This window comes from Hylobates moloch, unplaced genomic scaffold, assembly GCF_009828535.3.
Source record: "Hylobates moloch isolate HMO894 unplaced genomic scaffold, HMol_V3 SCAFFOLD_16, whole genome shotgun sequence".
NCBI lineage: Eukaryota > Metazoa > Chordata > Mammalia > Primates > Hylobatidae > Hylobates > Hylobates moloch.
In genome coordinates, this window is record NW_026652291.1 from 14,617,878 (window position 1) to 14,642,184 (window position 24,307).

The following is a 24,307-nucleotide window of genomic DNA, read 5'->3' on the forward strand; positions in this document are numbered from 1 at the left end:
CTCAGCCTCCCGAGTAGCTGGGACTACAGGCGCCCACCACCACGCCCGTCTAAATTTTTTTTGTATTTCTAGTAGAGACGAGGTTTCACCATGTTGGCCAGGATGGTCTCCATCTCCTGACCTCGTGATCCGCCTGCCTCGGCCTCCCAAAGTGCTGGGATTACAGGCGTGAGCCACCACGCCCGGCCCTTTTTTTTTTTTTTTGAGACAAGATCCTGCTCTGTTGCCCAGGCTGAAGTGCAGTTGCACATTCGTGGCTCACTGCAGCCTCGTCCTCCCAGGCTGAGGTGATCCTCTTGCTTCAGTCTCCCGAGTAGCTGGGATTACAGGCACACACCACCATGCCCAGCTAATTTTTGTATTTTTTGTAGAGGTGGGGTTTTGCCATGTTGCCCAGGCTAGTCTCAAACTCCTGGGCTCAAGCAGTCCGCCCACCTCAGCCTCCCAAAGTTCTGGGATTGCAGGTGTGAGCCACCATTCCCTGCCCTGCTTTCTTATATTTAGCCACAAATATACCTATTAAGAAGTGGGGCAGGACAAAGAAGTAGAGCAGACTTTAGAAAACTATTTGGCAGTATCTACCGAACATATGCGGACCAAATAACCCAGCAATTCCAATTCAGAAATATATCCAACAGAAATACATATATTTCTGTAACAAAGACATGTATAAGAAGATATATAACAGCGTGATTCAAATTCCCCACACTGGAAACAACCCAATGTTCATCAACAATAGAAGGATATTTTAAAGAGAGGATGCTGGGAAGATAGTGCAGCAGGAAGCACCAGGAATCTGTCTCACCACCAACTGCAGTGGCAGAATCTCTCTGACGTAACTATTTTGGAACTCTGAAGTCCATTGAAGGTTTTCAACTTCCAGGGAAAGGTTTCGACAGTAAAGTGCAGTTAATTTCGGTCAATTTTAGCTCTTAGCACAGTATAGGTCGAGTATCCCTTATTCAAAATGCTTGGGACCAGAAGTATTTTGGATTTCGGCATATTTGCAGAATATGTACAGGTTGAGCATCCCTAATCTGAAAATCCAAAATGCAAAGTGCTCCAGTGAGCATTTCCACTGAGCATGTTGGCGCTCAAAAAGTTTGTTTTGGGAGCATTTTGGATTTTGGATTTACAGGTTGGGGATGCTCAACTTATAGCAGCCACCCATTCCCCACCCTCAACCCTGTAGCAGACAGCCATGCACGTATTCCTAAAACAACCTATACACAGCTTGTGGGAGCCAGAAGGGCAAAAAGGACATTGTCCTCCAAATATAGAGCATCTGTGATCTGAATTGCTGTAATTGCTGCTTCTCATTATAGAGGTGCAAAGAGGGCAGTGGTCACTGTTGTTGTGCCTGCCACCATTACTGCAAGTCCTTCCTCCTCCTCCTCTGGATGAAGTGATTTCCAGGGGTACTTAAAGGACTAATCCCCCTTTTTCCTCTCTTCATTTTTCTCCTTTTTCCCTGTGGGAGCCAGACATTCAGTACTTGTACATTCCAAAGCAACTGCTTATATAGGGAAAATTAGAAAGCTACCAAGCATGCCCAGGCAAAGCCACAGGCTCGTCAAAGACCTGAGAAGACCTTAAGTTTGTACTCCATGCTGATCCCTGGCACAGAGACAGCCTATAACAATCAAAAAACAAAAAGCAATAAACAAAAACAAGTTAAAAAAAAAAAAGCAAACCTTAGGGAAGGAGGAGAATTTTGATTCCCAGAGATATCACATCATTAAGTTCAAGGTCCTATTTTCAACAAGAATCACAAGGTATATAAAGAAACAAGAAATTATGGCCCACTCAAAGAAAAAAATAGATCAACAGAAACTGTTTCTGAAAAAGGCCTCATGATAAATTCACCTAGACAAAGACTTAAAACAACTGTGTTAAAGACATTGAAAGACCTAAAGGAGTATGTGGGGAACATCAAGACAAAATGTATTAACAAAATGGAAATAACAGTAAAGATATAGAAAACCTGAAAAGAAAATGGAAAGGAATTCTGGAGCTGAAAAGTACAATAACTAAAATGAAAAATTCAGTAGAGGGTTTCAGAGGCAGATTTGGCAGGCAGAAGGAATCAGTGAAATTGAAGTTAGGACAATTAAAATTATTGAGTGTGAGGAACAGACAGAAAAATGAAAAAAAGCGAACAGAGCCTAAGGGACTGTAGGATGCCATCAAGAGGACCAACATATGCATTGTTGGAGTTTTAGAAGAGAAGAGAGAGAAAGGGACAGAGTGAATATTGGAAGAAATATTCTACTGGATTGGTGGAAAACTTTCCAATTTTAATGAAAGACAATATAAACAACTAAGAAAGTCAACAAAATTCAAGTAAGACTAACTGAAAGAGACCCACATTGAAACACATTATAATGAAACACCTGTAATCCCAGCACTTTGGGAGGCTGAGGCGGGCTGATCACTTGAGGTCAGGAGTTCAAGACCACCCTGGCCAACATGGAGAAACCCCATCTCTACTAAAAATACACAAATTAGCGGGGCGTGGTGGCACACACCTGTAATCCCAGCTACCCGGGAGGCTGAGGCAGGAGAATTGTTTGAACCTGGGAGGCGGAGGTTGCAGTGAGCTGAGATCATGGCAGAGTGGGTGACAGAGTGAGACTCTATCTCAAAAAAAAAAAAAAAAAAAAAAAACACAAAAAAAAAAAAAAAAAAAAAAAACAGAATCTTGAAAGCAGCAAGAGAAGAGCGATTCCACACATACAAGTGATCTTCAGTTAGATCATCAGATTTCTCATCAGAAAGTGGCTCAGAAGGCAGTGGAGTGATACATTCAAAGCACTAAAAGGAAATAAAAAACAAAACTGTCAGCCAAGAATCCTATCTCTGGCAAAGCTGTCCTTCAAAGGTGAGGGAGAAGTTAACATATTTCTAGATCCGTAAGAAGCTGAGATAGTTCATTACTTCATTACCACTAACGCCGCTCTGTAAGAAATGCTCAAGGGAGTCCTGCAGGCTGACAAGAAAGGACACTAGACAGTTAATTCAAAGCCTTATGAAGAAATAAAGATGTCAATAAAGGTAAATACATGGCCAGTGGTAAAAAGCTAGCATTATTGTGACAACAGTTTATAACTTCACTTTTTGTTTTCTGTGTGACATAAGAGACGAATGCATTTAAAAGAATTATCAATTTGTTTTGGGGCACACGATGTATGAAGATGTAGTTTTGTAACATAAACAACCAAAAGAAGTTGGGTAGAACTGTTAGAGGAGCAAAGGTTTTTCTACATTATTAAAGTTAAACTGATATAAATTCAAGTTAGAGTGTTATAACTTTAGGATAGTAAATGTAATCCCTTGGGAACCACAAAGAAAATAGCTATAGAATATATACAAAAAGAAAGAAGAAAGGAATTTAAATGTTTTATTACAAAAAAATAAACTAAACATAAAAGAAGGCAGTAATGCAGAATATGAAGGACAAAAAAGCTATCAAGCATATAGAAAACATAGCAAAATGACAGAAGTTAGTTCCTTTTTATCAGTAATTACTTTAAATGCAAATGGATTAAACTCTAATCAAAGGACAAAGATTGGCATAATGGATTTAAAAACATGATTAACTATATGCTGTCTGCAAAAGAATCACTTTAAATCCAAAGACACAAATAGATTGAAAGTGAAACTATGGGAAAAGATATTCCATGCAAATAGTAACCAAAAGAGATCAGGGCTGAGTGCAGTGGCTCAAGCCTGTAATCCCAGCACTTTGGGAGGCCGAGGCAGGCGGGTCGCTTGAGGTCAGAAGTTCGAGACCAGCCTGGCCAACATGGTGAAACCCCATCTCTACTAAAAATACAAAAGTTATCCAGGCGTGGTTGTGTGTGTCTGTAATCCCAGCTACTCAGGAGGCTAAGGCAGGAGAATCGCTTGAACCCAGGAGGCAGGGGTTGCAGTGAGCCAACATTGTGCCATTGCACTCTGGCGTAGGTGACAAGAGCGAAACTTCGTCTCAGAAACAAACAAACAAACAAGAGATCAGGAGTGGCTACAGTAAAACAGACTTTTTTTTTTTTTTGAGATGGAGTCTCGCTCTGTCGCCCAGGCTGGAGTGCAGTGGCGCGATCTCGGCTCACTGCAAGCTTTGCCTCCTGGGTTCACGCCATTCTCCTCCCTCAGCCTCCCGAGTAGCTGGGACCACAGGCACCCGCCATCTCGCTCGGCTAATTTTTTGTATTTTTTTTTGTAGAGACGGGGTTTCACCGTGTTAGCCAGGATGGTCTCGATCTCCTGACCTCGTGATCCGCCTGCCTCGGCCTCCCAAAGTGCTGGGATTACAGGCGTGGGCCACCGCGCCCGGCGTAAAATAGACTTTTTTTTTTTTTTTTTTTTGTGAGGCAGAGTCTTGCTCTGTTGCCCAGGCTGGAGTGCAGTGGCACAATCTCAGCTCACTGCAACCTCTGCCTCCTGAGTTCAGGCAATTCTCATGCCTCAGCCTCCCAAGTAGCTGGGATTACAGGTGCATACCATGACACCCAGCTAATTTTTGTATTTTTAGTAGAGATGGGGTTTCGCCATATTGGCCACACTGGTCTCAAACTCCTGGACTCAAGCAATCTGACTGCCTCAGCCTCCCAAAGTGCTGGGATTACAGGCATGAGCCACCACTCCTGGCCACAAAATAGACTTTAAATCAAAAAAGTTTACAGGAGGCTGGGCATGGTGGCTCACAGCTGTAATCCCAGCACTTTGGAGGCTGAGGCACTTGAGCCCAGGAGTTTGAGACTAGCCTGGACAGCATAGTGAGACCTCATTTCTACAAAAAATTTAAAAATCAACCAGATGTAGTAGCATGTGCCTATAGTCTCAGATACTCAGAAGGCTGAGGTGGAAGGATCTCTTGAGCCTGGGAGGTCAAGGCTGCGGTGAGTCATGTTGATGCCACTGCAATCTGACCTTGGAAACAGAGCAACACCTTGTCTCAAAAAAAAAAACAAAAAACCAGAGGGTCCTCATATATTAATAAAATATCCAATTCAACAGGAAGACATAATAATTACAAACACTTGTACACCTAATGTAGACCAGTAAAATACATGAAGCAAGAACTGACAGAACTGAAGGGAGAAGTAGACAGTCCTGTAATAATTATTGGAGACTTCAATACCCAACTCTCAGTAATGGATAAAACAACTGGCCAGAAGCTAAGAAGGAAATAGAGGACTTAACCAACTAGATCTAATGGACACATACAGAGTTAAAATGTGGATGCAATCTGAGTTTCCATGGATAGATGATAGACAAGCAAAATGTGCTGTATACATACACTGGAATATTACTCAGCCTTGAAAAGGGAGGAAATTCTCACATATACAACAACATAGATGATTATTAAGGATATTATGCTAAAGAAAGAAGCCAGTTACAAAAAGACAAATAGTGTATGTTCAGAAAAGATACTTAGGTTATTCAAAATCATAGAGACAGAAAGTAAAATGGTGGTTGCAGGGGTTGTGAGGGAAAGGAGAATCGGGAGTTATTATTTAATGGGTATAGAGTTTTAGTTTTACAAGATGAAAAGAGTTCTAGAGATGGATGGTGATGATGATTGTATACTGTGAAGATATTTAATACCATCGAACTATACACTTAAAAATGGTTAACATGGTACATTTTGTTAAATGTATTTTAACACAATAAAAAATTAGGAGTGGTGGCCAGGCGTGGTGGCTCACGCTTGTAATCCCAGCCCTTTGGGAGGCCGAGGCGGGCAGATCACAAGGTCGGGAGTTCAAGACCAGCCTGGCCAAGAGACAAGCCTGACCAATATGGTGAAACCCCATCTCTACTAAAAACACAAAAGTTAGCTGGACATGGTGGCAGGCGCCTGTAATCCCAGCTACTTGAGAGAGTGAGGCGGGAGAATTGCTTGAACTCGGGAAGTGGAGGTTGCAGTGAGCCAAAGATTGTGCCACTGCACTCTAGCCTGGGCGACAGAGCGAGACTCCAACTCAAAAAAAAAAAAAAAAATTAGGAGTGGAGAGAAACATATTCTATTCTGTGTTCCCCCGGAAAGCGAAAGCTGAAGCTAATACTTATGTCATATTATGTTATTAAAGAGCATAATCCCAAGGGTGCAGGACTGAGGAAAAGAGAGCAGAGCATGTACTACTGGGCTGGCCACGTGTCATTATCAAGTGCGGTTGATCACTTGAGCTCATGGAACAGACCTCTGAGCAGAGCCAGGAAGCATGAGTTCTGTAAGTGGGTCATGCACCCATAGAATCTAGATACGGAGGACCTGGACCCATCAGCCATTGGTTCAGCACAGCTCTCAGAGACAGCACCCCGACCCCACAAGTTATTATCCTGAGACAGCTGGTATCTTTGCTGAGTCTGTCATGTTCTACAGGCCAGCTGCACGTAAGTGAACCATCTGTCAACCAGGCTCATCGGTTGATCATAGGGAACCTCCTTCAGTGAGGCCATAGTGTGAGTTAAGGAAGAAGTGTTAGTGCATCCAAGACAGGTGACATGCATGTAAGCACGTCATTTATTAATGCCTTCTGGACTGCCCAGGGCAGATTCTGAGTGTGCCATTTCCATAGTGCATTGGTTTGTTGCTGTACCTACCTGACTTGGTGAATCAAGGCATCTGCTGATCTTAGCACATGATGCACTGCTCTTGGGATCGCATGTTGAGGCACTCAGAGCCTGCCAGGGTCTGGTAACATCTCAGGAGCTGTTATTTGGAAAATAGTTATCTGCCACAGAAGGCCCCACCTTGCACCAGAATACTTCAGGTCTGCTCTGAGACTCTCCTGTTGTGGCTGCGAGAGAGTCTCATCTTTCACAGATACCTGCAGTACAATCAGAGCAACTGAATCCTATGGCCCAAGTAGCTTCCTGCTAATTGGCAGGATTGGACCTATAACAAAAGCCTATGCTAGGCCCCACTTGAAACAGGTAGCCTTCTAAGTCACTTGATAAATCTCTTAGAGCAGTATTCTCAAGTGCAACGTATGCTACCTCCAAAATGCAAATAAGCCCACTAAGTTCTATTCCTGTTTCTTAGTGGTACAAGGTACAGTAGGTTGTCTTTTAGAGGAGGATGTTTCATTATGCCCCTGACCACTGGAGCCCCAGTTTTCTGCTCTGCAGAATAAGAATTATATCATTCCACTTCTGGGGAATGAGGAAAATACCCAATAATGGTGCCCAATCGCATTAACAGGACTAACTTTGCTCTGCTTTCCTTTCTTTCCTTCACTATAGATATTAGAAGAGCTTTTGTTCCATGTTTGGGGAGGTAAACTTGCAGCTAGAAAGGCAAGACCTGGGGAAACTACATTCTATTCAATAGCAAAGGTCAGGGAAATAGGATTCTAGAAACTTAGGGAAAAGGAGCGGAATTCCTGGCATCCTTGGAAGAGGAGGGGGGACCTGGAACACATGTGACACAAGTTCCACAGACTCATCAGAGCTGTCATTTGGTGGCATCCCTCTGTTTAATCAAGACCACAGTACAGTCTCTATCATATCACTGTCTTAAGCGTTCTTAAAGAGTTCTTACTCATTCAGGAAATAAGCATGGGATAGCAAATTCTGGCACTATGCAAGGTTCGGGGGATACAGTGATACATAAGACATAGTCCTGCTTCTAGGGAGCTCATGGTTTAGCAATGTGGACAGTTATATTGAGTTACCCCACAAAGTGATAGGGCATCTACAGGTGTGCACACCAGTTCAGTGGCTGTGTAGATAGCTCTGTGGATACAGTAGTGGAGGATAAGATCATGAAGAAAGGATTCTTTCCATAGAGGGGAAGCCTTAAGAGACAAACTTATTAACCATTTGCTGAGCACCTACTGTGTGCCAGGCACAATACTAGGTATATTAAATGTATGATTTCATATAACCTTATAATATCACTTGTTACTTTTACCCATGAAGAAATGGTCTAAGAGAAGTTAACGAATTTGCCCATCCCGAAGCTAGTTATTGACAAAGCAGTTGTTTGCAGCCAGGTGTGACCCTAATGCTCATTTCCCCTGCTTCTGTGCCACATGTCTTCTCTCTGGAGTAGAGGACTGCAGAGTTCCCAGTTGCCCAAACTGAGTAACTGGGCTACACTCTAGGCACCCTAGGATGCATGGGACTTTGCCAGCTGAAGAAAAAAAATGGCATTCTAAGGAGACCAAACAGCATGTGGAAAGTCCCAGAGCCCTGAGAACTGTTGGTGGGAACACAGGATTGGAATATGGGGAACTGCAGAAGCTGAGGCTGAAAAAGAGAGGCAAGAGTCAGAGACTGAAGGAAGCCAGTGAAGGGATTTGGATACGGAAATGTTGTAAGATTTAAGTTGCATGACTGTTACTCTGGTGTCTGCATGAAGGATACAGGAGGGAAGAAGTCAGATGAGGGGCAGGTGGAGGCACAGCATCAGTTATGAGACTCCAGTTAATCTTGGACAGTTACTGCCAACCTGTGGACTGGCTCACTCAGACCTAATCGTAGCCTGCCTTCAAGCTACATCAAGGATTTAGGGAGTTTTGTCTGCCTTCTACATACATTCTGACATTGCCCTTCTTAGAGCAATTAATCTTCCTTGTTAGGTTGCTCCAAATTAGAAACTGAGGTTCCTTCTCCATGTCTTCTATTTTCAAACTCTGCGCATTCTCATGCATATAGTTTTTATTCTCCTCAGGCACAATTTTCTATTCAGAAAATCCAGATTTGTCCAAAGCCTTCTAGTCTCTTGTAACCTTGGAGGTGTCAAGTTTCTCTTCCTTCTGCATCTGGGTCTTATTCCTGTCTTCTCCATCCTTCTTACTCATGTTTTGTTTATTACCTACCTTAGTGGATCTCCTGGTTGTCCTTTTTATGTTATTTTTATTAGCCTGTCTAGGAGTTCCCATCTTTTCTGAAGAGCCAGTGTGTAAGAGCTGTTTCACCATCTTGCCATAGTGAGGGTGAGCCTACTTGTCAGAAACGTGACCAGAAAAGAAGGATGGCATATTGTTTCTAGATCACCGGAGCATCCTGTGGCTTCCATGTCTCCTAATTAGGGCTGGGGTTGACACTGAGCCTCCCCTCTGCGTCCCTTCCTTAGTGCCAGGATGAGCACGCTTCCCTCAGCCCAGGCTCCTGCCGACACCACTGCTCCCTTCTCACACTATCCGGTAGGGCCGCCTTTTGGTCCTCTCTGGTCCATACCCAGACACAGCTACTTAACACCAGCCAACCCACCACCATTGATGACCAACCTGCCATGTCTGCAAGACTGAAAATCAGTGAGCAGAGAAAATCGCCCCCCCCCAAGAATTTTAAAGGATAACTTTTCTAAAATCCAATCTCTGCTACAAAGATAAGCCTTGGCTTGTTTGTTATTCTGTTAACTTTATAAAGGGGAAAATCTTAAACATAGATTTCAGACATATGGCTACAATGAAAACAGGTGGCTGTAGATAATTCACTGTATTTAAGACAACAGTGAGAAAAATAAAAACAGGGGTAATTGCAGATCAAATAGGAAGGCCTATATAAAGTTTTTCAAGTCCTTAACCATAGTTACATGTCCTGGGGAAAGGATGGTGGAAATGGAATAGAAAAACATAGTTATTCAGGAGTTCTGCTATCTCTATTTTCTGTTAACATCAATACCATCTTTTGTGAAGCAGTTGGATTATCCTTTTCTGTTCTTATTGCTCTGAATATAGTCATAAATGTGATTTTAAATCTATATCATAACAAGCCATGCCACTGGTTTACAAGTCTTTGAGATGTATTCACTGTCTCAGTGATAGAAGTCACATAATCTTTTAAACTCAATCATGCTAGTTGTAGCAATTGGTAAATTACCGCAATTACATTACTATTAGGATTATTAGAGTGGCTTTCACAGATCTGGGTAGTCATTCTGTTTTGTTACTTCTTCCCTGATAGTACACAATGTTGTCAGGACAGGTTCCCTTCCAATCTCATGACCGAAGTTTGACGTGTACCAGTGCAGTGGAAATCATGAAGAAAATTAAAAAGGGAGATTTCTCCTTTGAAGGAGAAGCCTGGAAGAATGTATCCCAAGAGGCTAAAGATTTGATCCAAGGTAAGAATCTAATGAAATTTTACATTTTATATGATGTGTAGTGATTGAAGTAGAATCATGCCCATTTACACATATATTTGTATGTTAATTACTCAGGGAATCCATGTGTATTATAAAAGGCTTCCAGGCTACTCTCTTCAGCCTTGTCTTCTTATCAGAACATTCTCTTTAGTAATGGTATCCACATTTCTAACATGAGCTAGCACTTGGCTTCCACTGGCATCTCAGTCAAACACATCTAAAACAAACCAATACTTTTTGACTGTCCTTCCCCCCAAACACGTTCCTCCTCCTGTCTTTCCTCCTGTCAACAGTGGCACTGCTAAGAAGCCAGATCACCAAAACAGAAACCTAGGCGTCCTCCTGGATACCTGCACCTGCCTTTCCTTCTGCAGCCAGTCACGGAGTTCTACAGATTCAGCAGCGCTCCCAGCAGTTCGGTCCCTTCCTTCCCATTCACATGCTGTTGCCTTTGTTCTCATCACCATTTCTCTCCCCAAATCCTGCAGCATCCTTTCACCTTGCCTCACTTCCTCTGACTTAAGCTGTTCATCATCTGTCAATAGAGGGACTTTTCTAGAATCCAAATGTGATTATGCCTCTTTTCTGCCAAAAATCCTTTGGAGACTGTCTGTTTGCTTCAGGTCAGACTCCTTAGCCTAGCATTTAACATTCAAAGCCCCTCATGACTTGATCCTGTCTGCCTTTGCTTCCTCCTCACCCCAGCTCTGCCGTTGCAGGATATTTGAATTCCTCAGATATGCCGAGCTTTCAGATCCCTCCGTGTCTTTACATGCTCTTCTTAATCCTCTTCCCTAGCCACTTCTCCTTATCCTACAGGACTCATCTCCTAGAAGCCTTCCAGGACATCCTCACTCCCTAGGCTACACTCTCCCTCGGGCCTGCTAACACACTGTGCCTGTGTATCTTGCTATCGCACTTGTCCCAGATGTTATAATAGCTGGGGTTTTCCCTATGTGTCTTCTAATATTAATAGCTCCTCTCTGCATCTCCATCTCCATATCTCTAGTGCCTTACTGCACTCCCTGACCTATGGAAGATGGCCAGTAAGTGTTTGGTATATGGATGAAGTAGATCTATGTGCTTTTTGCTTGCTCATTGGAGTTTACCAAGTCACCAGTGGGAATCTTTGTTTTGGATGTTTATTTTCTCCTGATCGAAAAGCCACTTCGCCTGGAGCTTCCTAGAAATAGGCTACTGTGACTTTATAATTAGAATCCAGTATTCACAAAATAATTTAAATGAATAGGAAAATCTAATTATCTTTGTAGGAGGTTAAAGCTATATAGAAACCATTATGTCATGTGAACATAGCTGAGATTTATTTCTGAGTTTGTTTTTAAACCATGTTTAAAATGACAAATCATAAAATAAAAATATCTATTCCCACAGGACTTCTCACAGTTGATCCAAACAAAAGGCTTAAAATGTCTGGCTTGAGGTACAATGAATGGCTTCAAGATGGCAGTCAGCTGTCCTCCAATCCTCTGATGACTCCGGATATTCTAGGATCTTCGGGAGCTGCCGTGCATACCTGTGTGAAAGCAACCTTCCACGTAAGGCCCTGTGCGCTGTACATGTTGGGCGGTTTGAGTAGGAATCATAATCAAATGTTCTTACTCTGTAGCCTCAGATACATTTTCTTCGTTTCACATTTAAAATAATATGTGTCCTTTTAGGTATGTTTTTATAAGTTGCTTCATGGTTATAAACACTTTATAACAAAAAGTGCACAGGGGACCAGAGTCACTGCTAACCCACAAAATACGTATTTAATTTTAAGAATGACCTTATGAGATGAGATAATAGAACTTTTTCCTCTCAAATAGACTAAATAATTTTCTTTAAAAACCATAATAAACATTAGGAACTAAGGCATATTTGAAAGTCCATTCATTTTACAACCATTTAGTGCATCACACATTCTTAAAATCGGGAGGGATATGAAGTAAGTTCATTGGTATTAAGTATAGATTGTATGTTTGAAAGACTGAGACTATTTGGTAGAAACTGTGGATTATGCACATTTGTGCCAAGCAGATGCAAATACATTAAGATAATTCATGTGAAGTATAGTATAAGATGAGTTAGGGAAACAAAGTCACCTTCAGGGGGATTATTTTGAGAAAGGAGAAGGTATTGGGATAGTGCTTCTTCAGCAGCAGAAATGGATTTAAAAAGTAATAAGCTAGGAAATGTTGAGATGGTAAAGAGATTAACTGGAAGAATTTCTATCAGATGATCCAAATCTTCTCAGTGACATAGGTTGCAAGGTGACAACTACAAGGTGTAACTGCAGCATTGTCCAAGCCTAGGCTAAGGAGAGTGAAGACAGGCTGCAGGAGGAGGAAGCCAGGGCAAGGCTGTAGAGCTGTGCTTCTCTGTGCGTGTAAGTGTCCGGTATATATCCAAATGACATTGAATGGGAGTGAAGAGCAAAGACTCAGAATACATCAAGTCTGCTTGCATTGGGACTTTGTGTTCAGAATTTTAAATCTTAGACACAGAACCAGTAAAAGCAATGGGGATAGTTTAGATTACTGATGGTCTTCAGGAATTTCCAGTCAAGTGTTTCATATTAGGATGTAGTACTAACTTCTTCAAAAGATTTATTAGAATTGTGACTCTCAGACAGCCTAGCTAGTTTGATTTAAACAGAGCCCTCAGAATATTTTTCCCATGAACGTCTCCACCCTGCCAATAGGCTTAGATATAAAGGTTTTAAGAGCTTTGTTCCCTTAAAACAACTTGGGGCTGCAGTTGCCAATGGAAAGTTGTCTTCTGCTTTAAGTCATAACTGCTAGGAAAACCGGCACTTTTACCTTCACAGGGGTTCCCTTTTTTTTCCCCCCCCAGGCCTTTAACAAATACAAGAGAGAGGGGTTTTGCCTTCAGAATGTCGATAAGGCCCCTTTGGCTAAGAGAAGAAAAATGAAAAAGACTAGCACCAGTACCGAGACGCGCAGCAGTTCCAGTGAGAGTTCCCATTCTTCTTCCTCTCATTCTCACGGTAAAACTACACCCACCAAGACACTGCAGCCCAGCAATCCTGCCGACAGCAATAACCCAGAGACCCTCTTCCAGTTCTCAGACTCAGTAGCTTAGGCATGGTAGGAGTGTATCAGTGATCCGTTGCACCTTTATTCCCTCAGCATATGCCTGGGGCGATCTTTTATGCTTTTAAAAATGTTTCCCTTTGGTCTCATTGGAATCTGCCTCTTAATGATTTTTTTCAGGAAAACCTGTTTGGTTATCCTCATCCAAAAGCACTGGACAGAGAATGTTACTGTGAATAGAGCACATATTACTCTTCTTAGCAACCTAGCATGATGCCAACAAGACTATTCTTGAAAGAGCAAAGGTTCCTGTAAATTTAATTAGGGCTAGATTTGAGCTGCTTGTAAGTCACAGGTTTTCCAGATGTCTGCCAACAAGAAATGACTCATACTGTGATGATACCTTTTGCTATGCCTTGTGGACAATGTGGGTTTTTGAAATTTGCACCCTTCAAACAATGATTTATCAGAGAAAGGGGTCTGTTTTCAAAAAAGATTCTTTAATGAATTTTATGTGTGGCATATACTTATTTCTTGAGAGAAGATTTTAACTTATTGTTTTTATTTTATGGTTACATATGATGATAACCTGCTATTATTAAACTTTTTCTAAAAAGTGAAAAAAAAAAAAGATATAAGAACTCAAGGTCCCATACTCTGTATTTGGGATCCATCTGAGATGCATGCTAAGCTATGTTTATGTTTTTAATTTTGCACTGCTCTCTCCTGGCAATTTGTTTTAATGGTTATTGCAGAATATTAAGGTACATGTCTCTCTGTTTTAAGTAATATTGCACTTTATAAAAAAGTGTGAATAAAGCAAACTATTTTATCAAGTGCACTGTTTAAAGCATTTGCACTGTATTTTTGCCATTTATTTTCATTTTCTACTTTAAATTTGTCCTCACATCCCTCTTCTACTTTGTATGCAACAAGTAGAATGGGGCATGTTGTGTAATGTAGTCAGCCACTTATGCACTAATGTGAGGAAAACCTAAAGGGAAATTAAACTAAACACTGTGCTCATATTTGTACACTGTGTTGTACTACAGTGAGGAATTTCCTCCTGTAGTCATATATTATGTACATAATATTTTAGAATCATACCTATGACTTGTTTGGAAATTTTTCTGTTAAATTTTAAATCCAGAAAGCATATTTTATAAACTTATGCAGAGCACTTTTATTGCTCAAAAGTTCTGAATTCATACAGAAAACAAGTACTATGTGATGAAAACATTTCATTAAAAGATTGCTGCATTTAAAAATACAATTAATTGGTTCCCTATGCAAAAAAAAAAAAAGAAGTGATAGGATTTGTATGTTATATTTTCTTTTAAAGCCATCATGTGAAATGTCAGGACTGAGAAAAGTGATTTTTTTGCTTTGTTTACAGGAATCATGCTTAAAGAGATAATGCCCAATATGTTTATTTTATAGTTTTTGTTAATGATAACCTTTTGAGCATTAGTTTGGAATTTGGACATGATATTTATTTATTCCTTTCTTGAGGTTATAGCAGCATTAATTTCAACCAGTTATGAATACTAAAAATATTGCACTCTATGTAATAGTAGTATATTTATTACTAAATCAATGTATATATTAATAGCACAGGCAAAAAATGGCAAATATTAAAATATTTTCAAAATATTATGTTATCCTGTTCACATTTTTGTCCACAGTGGTTATTGGGAATAATATTTTATACTTTTTGCTGGCCCAAATGGCTACATAATATTGAGTTAATGAAAGTTTTGTACTCCCAGCTTTCAGTTATTCCTAGTAATTATGGGAAATTTTGTGTGAATTATTACCAAACTATTGCTAATTCACAAAATGTGATTTCATCAGGCACAGATCTCTAGTAGTCAAGAAAATGACCATATTTATAATTATATTGGACATATTTGGAACATATTTGGCTCTTCAAGCCATTTTTTATACTGTGCATCCTGGTAGAAAATACTAGTTGTAAAGTACAAACTAAAGGGACTATGTTGCTAATAGAAAATGATCCAGAAAAATAGTCAGACAGTATACAGATTGATGATGTGATTGATTTCATTGTGAATATTAGAAATTAATGGGTTTCATTTTCATTTATTTCCCTTGCCTCTTCTTCTTGAGGAGGACTTGACAGACAATGAAATGGGTAAAAAGGCAGTCACACTAACAGGAAGAAGGGAAGATAGGCTAGCCGTCAACTGATGAGCCTGCCTGAATAATCTCAAATGGGCTTTTGAAAAGACCTTAACAAATACTGTTGCACTCTTGTGAAATATCTTTATCTACACCCTACTTATAAGTACCAAAAAGACAGCATTTGATGCCAAGTTTGAAGCAGTTAGGTCGTGTGCAGGCTGTGTATTAACGTACAGTGAATTGCACTTTAAAATTCAGAAAGCTTGGCCGGGCGCAGTGGTGCACGCCTGTAATCCCAGCACTTTGGGAGGCCAAGGCGGGCAGATCACGAGGTCAGGAGATCGAGACCATCCTGGCTAACACAGTGAAACCCCGTCTCTACTAAAAATACAAAAAATTAGCCAGGCGAGGTGGCGGGCGCCCCAGCGCCTGTAGTCCCAGCTACTCGGGAGGCTGAGGCAGGACAATGGCGTGAACCCCAGGGGGCGGAGCCTGCAGTGAGCCGAGATCACGCCACTGCACTCCAGCCTGGGCGACAGCGAGACTCTGTCTCAAAAAAAAAAAAAAAAATTCAGAAAGCTTTCATTTGGTCACATCAAAAATAAACACTACAAAATACTTTATATAAAAATGTTAAATGATAGGACTCTTTTTTGGTATTAAGAGTAAAATAGAAGAAAATCTAAGAAATACAAATACTTATATTATTTCTCTTTATGACATTAACTTTGGGACTATAGCCACATCACCCCCTCCCTTCTTCACTTATTGATTGTATTGTATATAATTTTCATGCCAACATAAATCCTGATTCATATATTTTGTAACTGTATATGACAAATTGAGAGGCAAGAATAAGAAAAGGAAGATATTAGAGGAAAGACGTTAAGAAAGACCAGTTTCTTCTAATTACTCTGCCAGATCCTGCGTCTGAAAGAGGTTAATTAGCGTTTTGAAATTCATTGGCTGAGTGTGGTGGCTCAGGCCTGTAATCCTGGTGCTTTGGGAGTACAAGACTGGAGAATCACTTGAAACCAGGAGTTAGAGACCAACTTAGGCAACATAGTGAGACACTGTCTCTCCAAAAATAAAAATAAAAATTAGCTGAGCATGATGGCTTATGCCTGTAGCCCTAGTTACTCAGGAGGCCAACGTGTGGAAGCGCTTGATCCCAGGAGTTCAAGGCTGCAGTGAGCTGTGATCACACCACTGCACTCTAGCCTGGGCAACAGAGCGAGACAGTGTCTTAAGAAAAAAAGAAATTCATTAATTCTTCCAAACCTTTATAAAGTAAGAAACCACTGAATTACTAGAATAGAAAGTCAATCTCCTGAGTTAATTTCCACATTGTTGTCTGTCTTGGAGTCACAGGTTCGTTACCCAAGAAAACTGCCTTTTAATTTTTTTAGATTACTGCTGATTTCTTAAGTATGTAAATGACTAACTTTTAAATATAAGGTAAGTTATTTTAAAGAAATCTAGTAAGATAGAAGTCACTTTTTTTAAAGTAAGGAAATTCCTTTTGTATCTCAGTTTATGTTCTCAAATTATACTACTTTATTAAAGTATACAATTTACTGGGTACTTATTCACCTTACCCCCATTTCAAGCGCCTGTTATTGTCATATTTATTAAGAACAGGGTACCTCATAATGGTGAAAATTTCTAAATTATTGGGTCTATATGTGCCTTAGACTGCCTGATTACTTTGGCTGTTCTCCCAGTGACTGATAATAATAGCATGATTTGAGTGTTCATGTGAAAATACATCTAATATTCCTTAAGATCTAAGTAAATAAGTTAAATTCTGATATGCCACTTATGTCAAAATAATTGTTATATAGATGAATTATTACTGTAACATCATGAAGTATCTTAAAATTATATGACTTTTGGCCTCTCAAATGTCTTACATGATAATACCCTAATTTCCAGTCTTTAATTGCTTGTATACCTCACATAAGTGTCTGTCATCGCTTGATACCTTTATCTGGCACTAAAACAAATGTAGCCGGCTCTAATGAAATTTGAAGTTTGGATAGGAGACATTGTAAAACTCAAGAATGGGAAAAAAAAACATTTTTAAAAGAAGTATGTATGAAGGAAATATTTTAGGTATAATCTACCCAAAGAAAATAACTGTTACAGCCAACATAAAGGTTTTATTCCCTGTTTTGTTAAGTAACTTCACTCCAAATTGTGACATTCTTTAGAGAAAATATTTTCCTTAAGAGTAGTTATTTATGTGTTTTATTGGGGGAGCATATTTTCAGGGGGGCAACGTCTTCTTAAGAACATTTGATTAGCCTCACTTCTGTCCTCAGCTTCTATATTGCTTACTTTTCAAGATATTTCTTTTGAGCCCTTTTCTTTGTATGCCCAGCTCCCCGTTGTGTAATTAAGTAGTTGATTACCATTGCAAATGCTTCCCCTACTCAAGGCTGTTGTCCACCCTGTCTCATGAATTTGTGAATTAAGTAGGTGCCTAATATTTTCCTACTATTAGGCTGAAAAGGAGTAAGAAACTAAAGTGGCTTCCAAATATTTGTGTCTTGGCTTCTTCACCCTAGTGCAAAATAGGAAATGTTTATTGGCAGTCATTTCCTTTCCATTATTCCTTTTAACCACAGTACAAAAAGCTAGGATTTTGTGTCTAGAAGGAGACTTGTATTAAAAGACAAGATTCTTAGTAGTTATTCATCAGGCTTAAGTTTCCTGGTATATTTCTTGTGGGAGAGGTAGAAGGACATTTTATAGTATTATTCTAACTTAATATAATGCTGCTTGGGTTATCAGAAAGTATTGAATACTTCAGATAAGTCAAGTTAGTATTCAGTATAGCAGCTGTTCTTCAGAGCACAGGAAACTGGGATAGTATGTAGCATTGTGCTGTTTCCATTATTGTTTCTCATTGCATAACACTTTTAATGTGTATGGTGGTATACAATTTGCCCCTTTACTAAAAAAAGTCTAGTTTCACTCTTGTTCCTTGCCACATTAAGCAGTTTTTTCATTTACATTTTAAATTTTCTTAATATTAGAAGAAAAAGAAAACAGAACAAAAGAGAAATGTCATGACTTAGAAAAGGAAATTTAAGTTGTATGGAATACTGTAGCTTTATTTTCTGGCATTTCTGCTTGTAGATAGATTAGAAACTGCTTGTTTCTTTTGTTTGCTTTGTTTTAAAATCCAGTAAGGTTGAGGAACTTGACATTTTAAAACTGCAGTTTTATTTTTAACTACATAAGAGGCTGGTCATGTGAAATGTGCACTGCTATGTTGGAATGGATATGTATGTGACAATTAACCTCATTAAAGCTCTGTTGCTGTGGTAGGCATTCAGTATTCCTAATAGTTTATTTTAGGTACTATACTGCTATCCTATTTGCTGAAATTATAAATACTAGCAATGTACAATAATTCTCATTCTTTGGGTGAATAAAAACAGAAATTTAAAGGTGCTGTATCACATAAAAAGTTAATGCTTCAGTACTAAAGTTTTGAAAAATATTCCTAAAAACTTCACAGGCATGAATTTTTGAAAAGAAGAAGAAACCACATATACACATAGAGGAATTTTTAAGACTGGCATTTTAAAGTATAGCTGGTAAAAACAGTATGTATCCTTACGTGTAGAATTTAAACTTCTTGAAAATAATCTAAGCTGCAACAATCTATGTAACTGTTCTTCCACAGTTTTACATAAAGATAAGAATTTGTCTTACTAAAAGTTAAATGGAAGATTAACAAAGATGGAAAACAGACCGGGCGCAGTGGCTCACGCTTGTAATCCCAGCACTTTGGGAGGCTGAGGCAGGCGGATCACGAGGTCAGGAGATCGAGACCACGGTGAAACCCCATCTCTACTAAAAATACAAAAAAAATTAGCCGGGCGTGGTGGCGGGCACCTGTAGTCCCAGCTACTCGGAGAGGCTGAGGCAGGAGAATGGCGTGAACCTGGGAGGCAGAGCTTGCAGTGAGCCGAGATTGCGCCACTGCACTCCAGCCTGGGCGACAGAGCGAGACTCCATCTCGAAAAAAAAAAAAGATGAAAAACATTGTTTTACCTCTATTCTATGTGGACAGTTAAAAGTATAGCCAAGCCTTAGCTCAAGTGAGTTGCCTTTGTGTGAGACAGGGTCTCACTCTGTCACCTGGGCTGGAGTGCAGTGGCACTATCACAGCTCACTGCAACCTCCACCTCCTGGGCTCAAGCAGTCCTCGTACCTCAGCCTTCTAAGTAGATGGGACTACAGGCATGAGCCACCATGCCCAGCTAATTTTTTTTTTTCAATAGCTACAAGGGGCCGGGCGCGGTGGCTCACGCTTGTAATCCCAGCATTTTGGGAGGCCGAGGCAGGTGGATCACGAGGTCAGGAGATCGAGACCACGGTGAAACCCCGTCTCTACTAAAAATACAAAAAAATTAGCTGGGCATGGTGGCGGGCGCCTGTAGTCCCAGCTACTCAGAGAGGCTGAGGCAGGAGAATGGTGTGAACCCGGGAGGCAGAGCTTACAGTAAGCCGAGACTGCGCCACTGCACTCCAGCCTGGGCGACAGAGCGAGACTCCGTCTCAAAAAAAAAAAAAAAAAATAGCTACAAGGTCTCAGTATGGTGCCCAGGCTGGTCTCAAACTCCTGGCCTCAGGCAGTCCTCCCGCCTCAGCCTCCCAACTTTGCCCAGCCATGAGTTGCTTTTTGAGTTGTCTTCCTTAACTGCATCAGTTCATCCCATACTCCGTACATGCACTTTTTCTCGTATTTTTCTGTTTTTCTATGGTGTGTCCACACTCATTTGTGTATTTCTACACTGGTATTCACTCACTACTTATTGAGATACCTGCATGTGGACCTACATTTATAAATTGTAATTCCGTTCAGAGAAATAAGAACTTGATTGGGACAGAGCTGGGAAATGTTTGTGATGAAAATTATTAGGAATAAGGAAATAATGATGCTGTGTGAGAAAGCAAGTAGAGTTACAATTCTGAGATAGAAACATCTGCAATCAACATAGAGAAGGCTACTTTACAAAAATGTTATTTCGGTGCCCGTATGGACAAATCTCTTTAAAAAGCTTTGTCTACTGTGTACATAAAGGAACTTATAAGCTTCATAAAGTGCTTATTTTTCTCTAGGAAGCCCATGTGATAGCTCTCTCCTCTGTTTTCCCACTCCTTCCCCAGCTTTTCCTGCTGCCCACTGCTCCAAATGCTGACATCCAGTGGCCAGAGACCAGTCCAAATGGAGCACTAAAACTACATATAGATAGTGATCATATTGTTTACAATGTTATTGCAACATGGTATGTAAAGTACACAGGTCTTAAGAATACAGCTCAATAAATGTTTATATATGTGTGCGCCCATATAACCATCATTCAGATCAAGATGAGGCTCCCAGTCAGTCCTCATACATAACCACCACTCTGACCTCTGTCACTGTTGTCGACATTCCCATACATGGAATTATCTAGTCTTTAGGTTTTTCTGTCTGGTTTAATTTGATCAGCGTTATGTCTGTGAAATGCATCTATGTTGTTGCATGTAGCAATAGCAATAGTTTGTTCTTTTTCATTGCTCTGTAGTATTCCATCAGATAAATACATCATAATTTATCCATTCTCCCACTGATAGACATTTCGGTTGTTTGTAATTTTTAGCTGTTATACTTAAAGCAGCCATAAGCATTCTTGTACATATCTTTTAATGGACATGTACACTCATTTCTCTTGTGTGTCCAGTTAAAAGTGAAAGAGCTGGCTGCAGTGAGCCATGATCGCACCACTGCGTTCCATCCTGGGCGACAGAGTGAGACCCTGTCTCAAAAAACAGACAAAAAAAAAGGAGTGAAACTACTGAGTCATAAGATGAATATATATTTAGCTGTAGAAGATATTACCAAATAGTTTTCAACAATGGTTGTACCAATTTACATACCCACCAATAATGTATAAGTGTTCTAGTTGTTCCACATCCTCATCAGTACTTGGTACCATCAGCCCTAGTAGTTTAGCCACTCTGACAAATGTGTATATTTGATTGTGGTTTTAGCCATTCTGGTGATTTTGTATTTCACTGAGGTTTCAAGGTGTATTTTCCTGATAAGTAGTGATGTGTGGAACACCTTTTTATATTTTTATTAGTCATTTGGCTATCCTCAATTGTTAAGTGCCTGTTCGAGTCATTTGTTCATATTTATTGGGTTGCCTTTTTTTCTTATTGACTTGCAGGAGTCTTTTATATTTTATGGATATGAGGGTTTTTGTCTGATATATTACCATAAATGTCTTCTCTTTAGTTTGCTTTTCTACTTTCTAAGTGCTTTCCTTTGATGACCAAAAATTTTATGAAGTCCAATATACCAATCTTTTATTTAATTGCTAATAATTTTGCATCATATTTAATGTTCACACCAAGGTTATGAAGATATTCTTATATTCTTGTAAAAGCTTTATTGGCCAGGTGAGGTGGCTCATGCCTGTAATCCTAGTGCTTTGGGAGGCTAAGCCGGGTGAATCACTGGTCAGGAGTTGGAGACCAGCCTGGCCAACATGGTGAAACCCCATCTCTACTAAAATTAGAAAAATTAGCCAGGCATGGTGGTGCATACCTGTAATCCCAGCTACGAGGGAGGCTGAGGCGGGAGAATCGCTTGAACCCAGGAGGCAGAGGTTGCAGTGAGCCAAGGTCATGCCACTACACTCTAGCCTAGGCAACAGAGCGAGACTCTGTCTCAAAAAATAAAACTAAGGCCGGGCGCGGTGGCTCAAGCCTGTAATCCCAGCACTTTGGGAGGCCGAGGCGGGCGGATCACGAGGTCAGGAGATCGAGACCATCCTGGCTAACACGGTGAAACCCTGTCTCTACTAAAAATACAAAAAAATTAGCCGGGCGTGTTGGCGGGCGCCTGTAGTCCCAGCTACTCGGGAGGCTGAGGCAGGAGAATGGCGTGAACCCGGGAGGCGGAGCTTGCAGTAAGCCGAGATCGCGCCACTGCACTCCAGCCTGGGGGACAGAGAAAGACTCCGTCTCAAAAAAATAAATAAATAAATAAAAATAAAAAATAAAACTAAAAGCTTTATTGTTTTACCATCCACATTAGGTTTATAGTCCATCTACTGCTGATATTTGTATATGATGTGAAATAGTAGCCAAAGTTTATGTATTTCCATATGAGTATTAACTTGACCCAGCATGATGTATTGAAAAGCTGAGTTGTAATTTTTATGAAGTCTTCGTATCTGGTAGTGTAAGACCTCTAACTTTTATCTAATAGTTCTAATAGTTTTGGCTATTCTTAATCCTTTGCATTTCCATATACATTTTAGAATCACCTTGGGGGCAGAGGATGTTAGGGTTTAATTGGTATTGCATTGAATGTATAAATCAATTTCAGGAGAAATTCTATCTTACCAATTTTGAGTTTTCCAATCCATGGACATGGTATATCCCTCTATTTACTTAGGTATTTAATTTGTCTCACCAATGTTTTATAGATTTACATGTAGAGGTTAGATTTATATCTAGGTTTTTGACAGTTTTACTTTATTATCAAATTGTTTTTAATTAGTTTATAGAAATACAGTTTTTTAGTATATTACCCTTTCACTTAGAAACCTTGCTAAATTCACTTTTTAATTCTAATAATTCTGTATATTATTTTAGATTTCTTTAAGTCTACAGTTATATCGTCTGTAAATAATGACAGTTTCATTTCTGCCTTTTCAATTTTTATTTTTCTTGCCTTATCGAGCTGACCAGGACCTCCAATAAAATGCTAAATGAAGTAATGACAATGGGCTTCTTTAACTTCTTCAACTCAAAATAAGAATTCAATATTTTTCTATTATATATATATATATATATATATATATATATATTTTTTTTTTTGAGACGGAGTCTCGCTCTGCCACCCAGGCTGGAGTGCAGTGGCGCAATCTCAGCTCACTGCAACCACCACCTCCCAGGTTCAAGTGATTGTTCTGCCTCAGTGTCCCGGGTAGCTGGGACCACAGGCATGCACCACCACCCTCAGCTAATTCTTGTATTATTAGTAGAGATGGGGTTTCACCATATTAGCCAGTCTGGCCTCGAATTCCTGACCTCGTGATCCACCCGCTTCAGCCTCCCAAAGTGCTGAGATTACAGGCATGAGCCACCTCACCCAGACCAATATTATGTTTTATTTAACTTTTTTATAGATATCATATAGCAGATTGTTTCTTTTTATTTCTAATTTTCAGAGAGTTTTTACTAAATGCTTTTTCTGCCTCTGTTGAGATAATCATGTATTTTTTCTTCTTTATTCTTCAATTTTCAAAAGCTGAAAATAGAATAAATTCCATTTTCATGATGTATTGCTCTTTTCATATATCAATGGATACAGTTTGCTAATATTTTGCCTAAGATTTTTGGATCATAAGAAGGATAGACCTAGACTGGGTGTGGTATCTCACACCTGTAATCCCAGCACTTTGGGAGGCCAAGAGGAAGGATTGCTTTAGCCTAGGAGTTGGAGAACAGCCTGGGCAACATAGTGAGACCTCATCTCTCATCTCTACAAAAGATTAAAAAATTAGCCAAGGGTGGTGGTGCACACCTGTAGTACCAAATACTTGGGAGGCTGAGGTGGGAGAATCACTTGAGTCCAGGAAGCAGAAGTTGCAGTGAACCAAGATTGTACCACTGTACTCCCACCTGGGCAACAGAGCAGGAGCCTAGCTTTAAAAAAAAAAAAAAAAGAAGAAGAAGGACAGACCTGTAATTTTTCTGTCTTTAATATTTTTGTCAAGTTTTGGTATCAAGATTATTCTGGCCTCATAAAAAAAAGTTGGAGATGTGTTCCCTTTTTTTCTACACTCTGGAAGAGTTTGCACCTGATATTATTCCTCCTGTTTAAAATAATTCACCTTTGAAGCCACTTGAATGAGAAGTTTTCTTTGTGGGAAAGTTGTCATTAATTGGAATATATCTTGTCTACTTACAGTTAATGTAATTATTA

General features: G+C 39.9%; 1 protein-coding gene across 7 annotated transcripts in view; it reads left to right on the forward strand.

Annotated features, from left to right (window-relative positions):
- Nucleotides 1-19,589, forward strand: part of RPS6KA5 (ribosomal protein S6 kinase A5) — a 190,521-nt gene extending 170,932 nt beyond the window's left edge. For 4 of the 7 annotated variants that reach the window (XM_032134602.2, XM_032134604.2, XM_058429863.1 and 1 more), the window contains 3 exons: nt 9,922-10,081; nt 11,495-11,658; nt 12,959-19,589. In XM_032134602.2, the coding sequence (XP_031990493.1) occupies nt 9,922-10,081; nt 11,495-11,658; nt 12,959-13,207 (573 nt within the window). In that variant the 3' untranslated portion in view covers nt 13,208-19,589. The remainder of the gene's footprint in view (nt 1-9,921; nt 10,082-11,494; nt 11,659-12,958) is intronic. The other 3 variants (XM_032134601.2, XM_058429864.1, XM_032134603.2) reach the window with 1 other exon arrangement.
- Nucleotides 19,590-24,307: the final 4,718 nt, after the last annotated feature.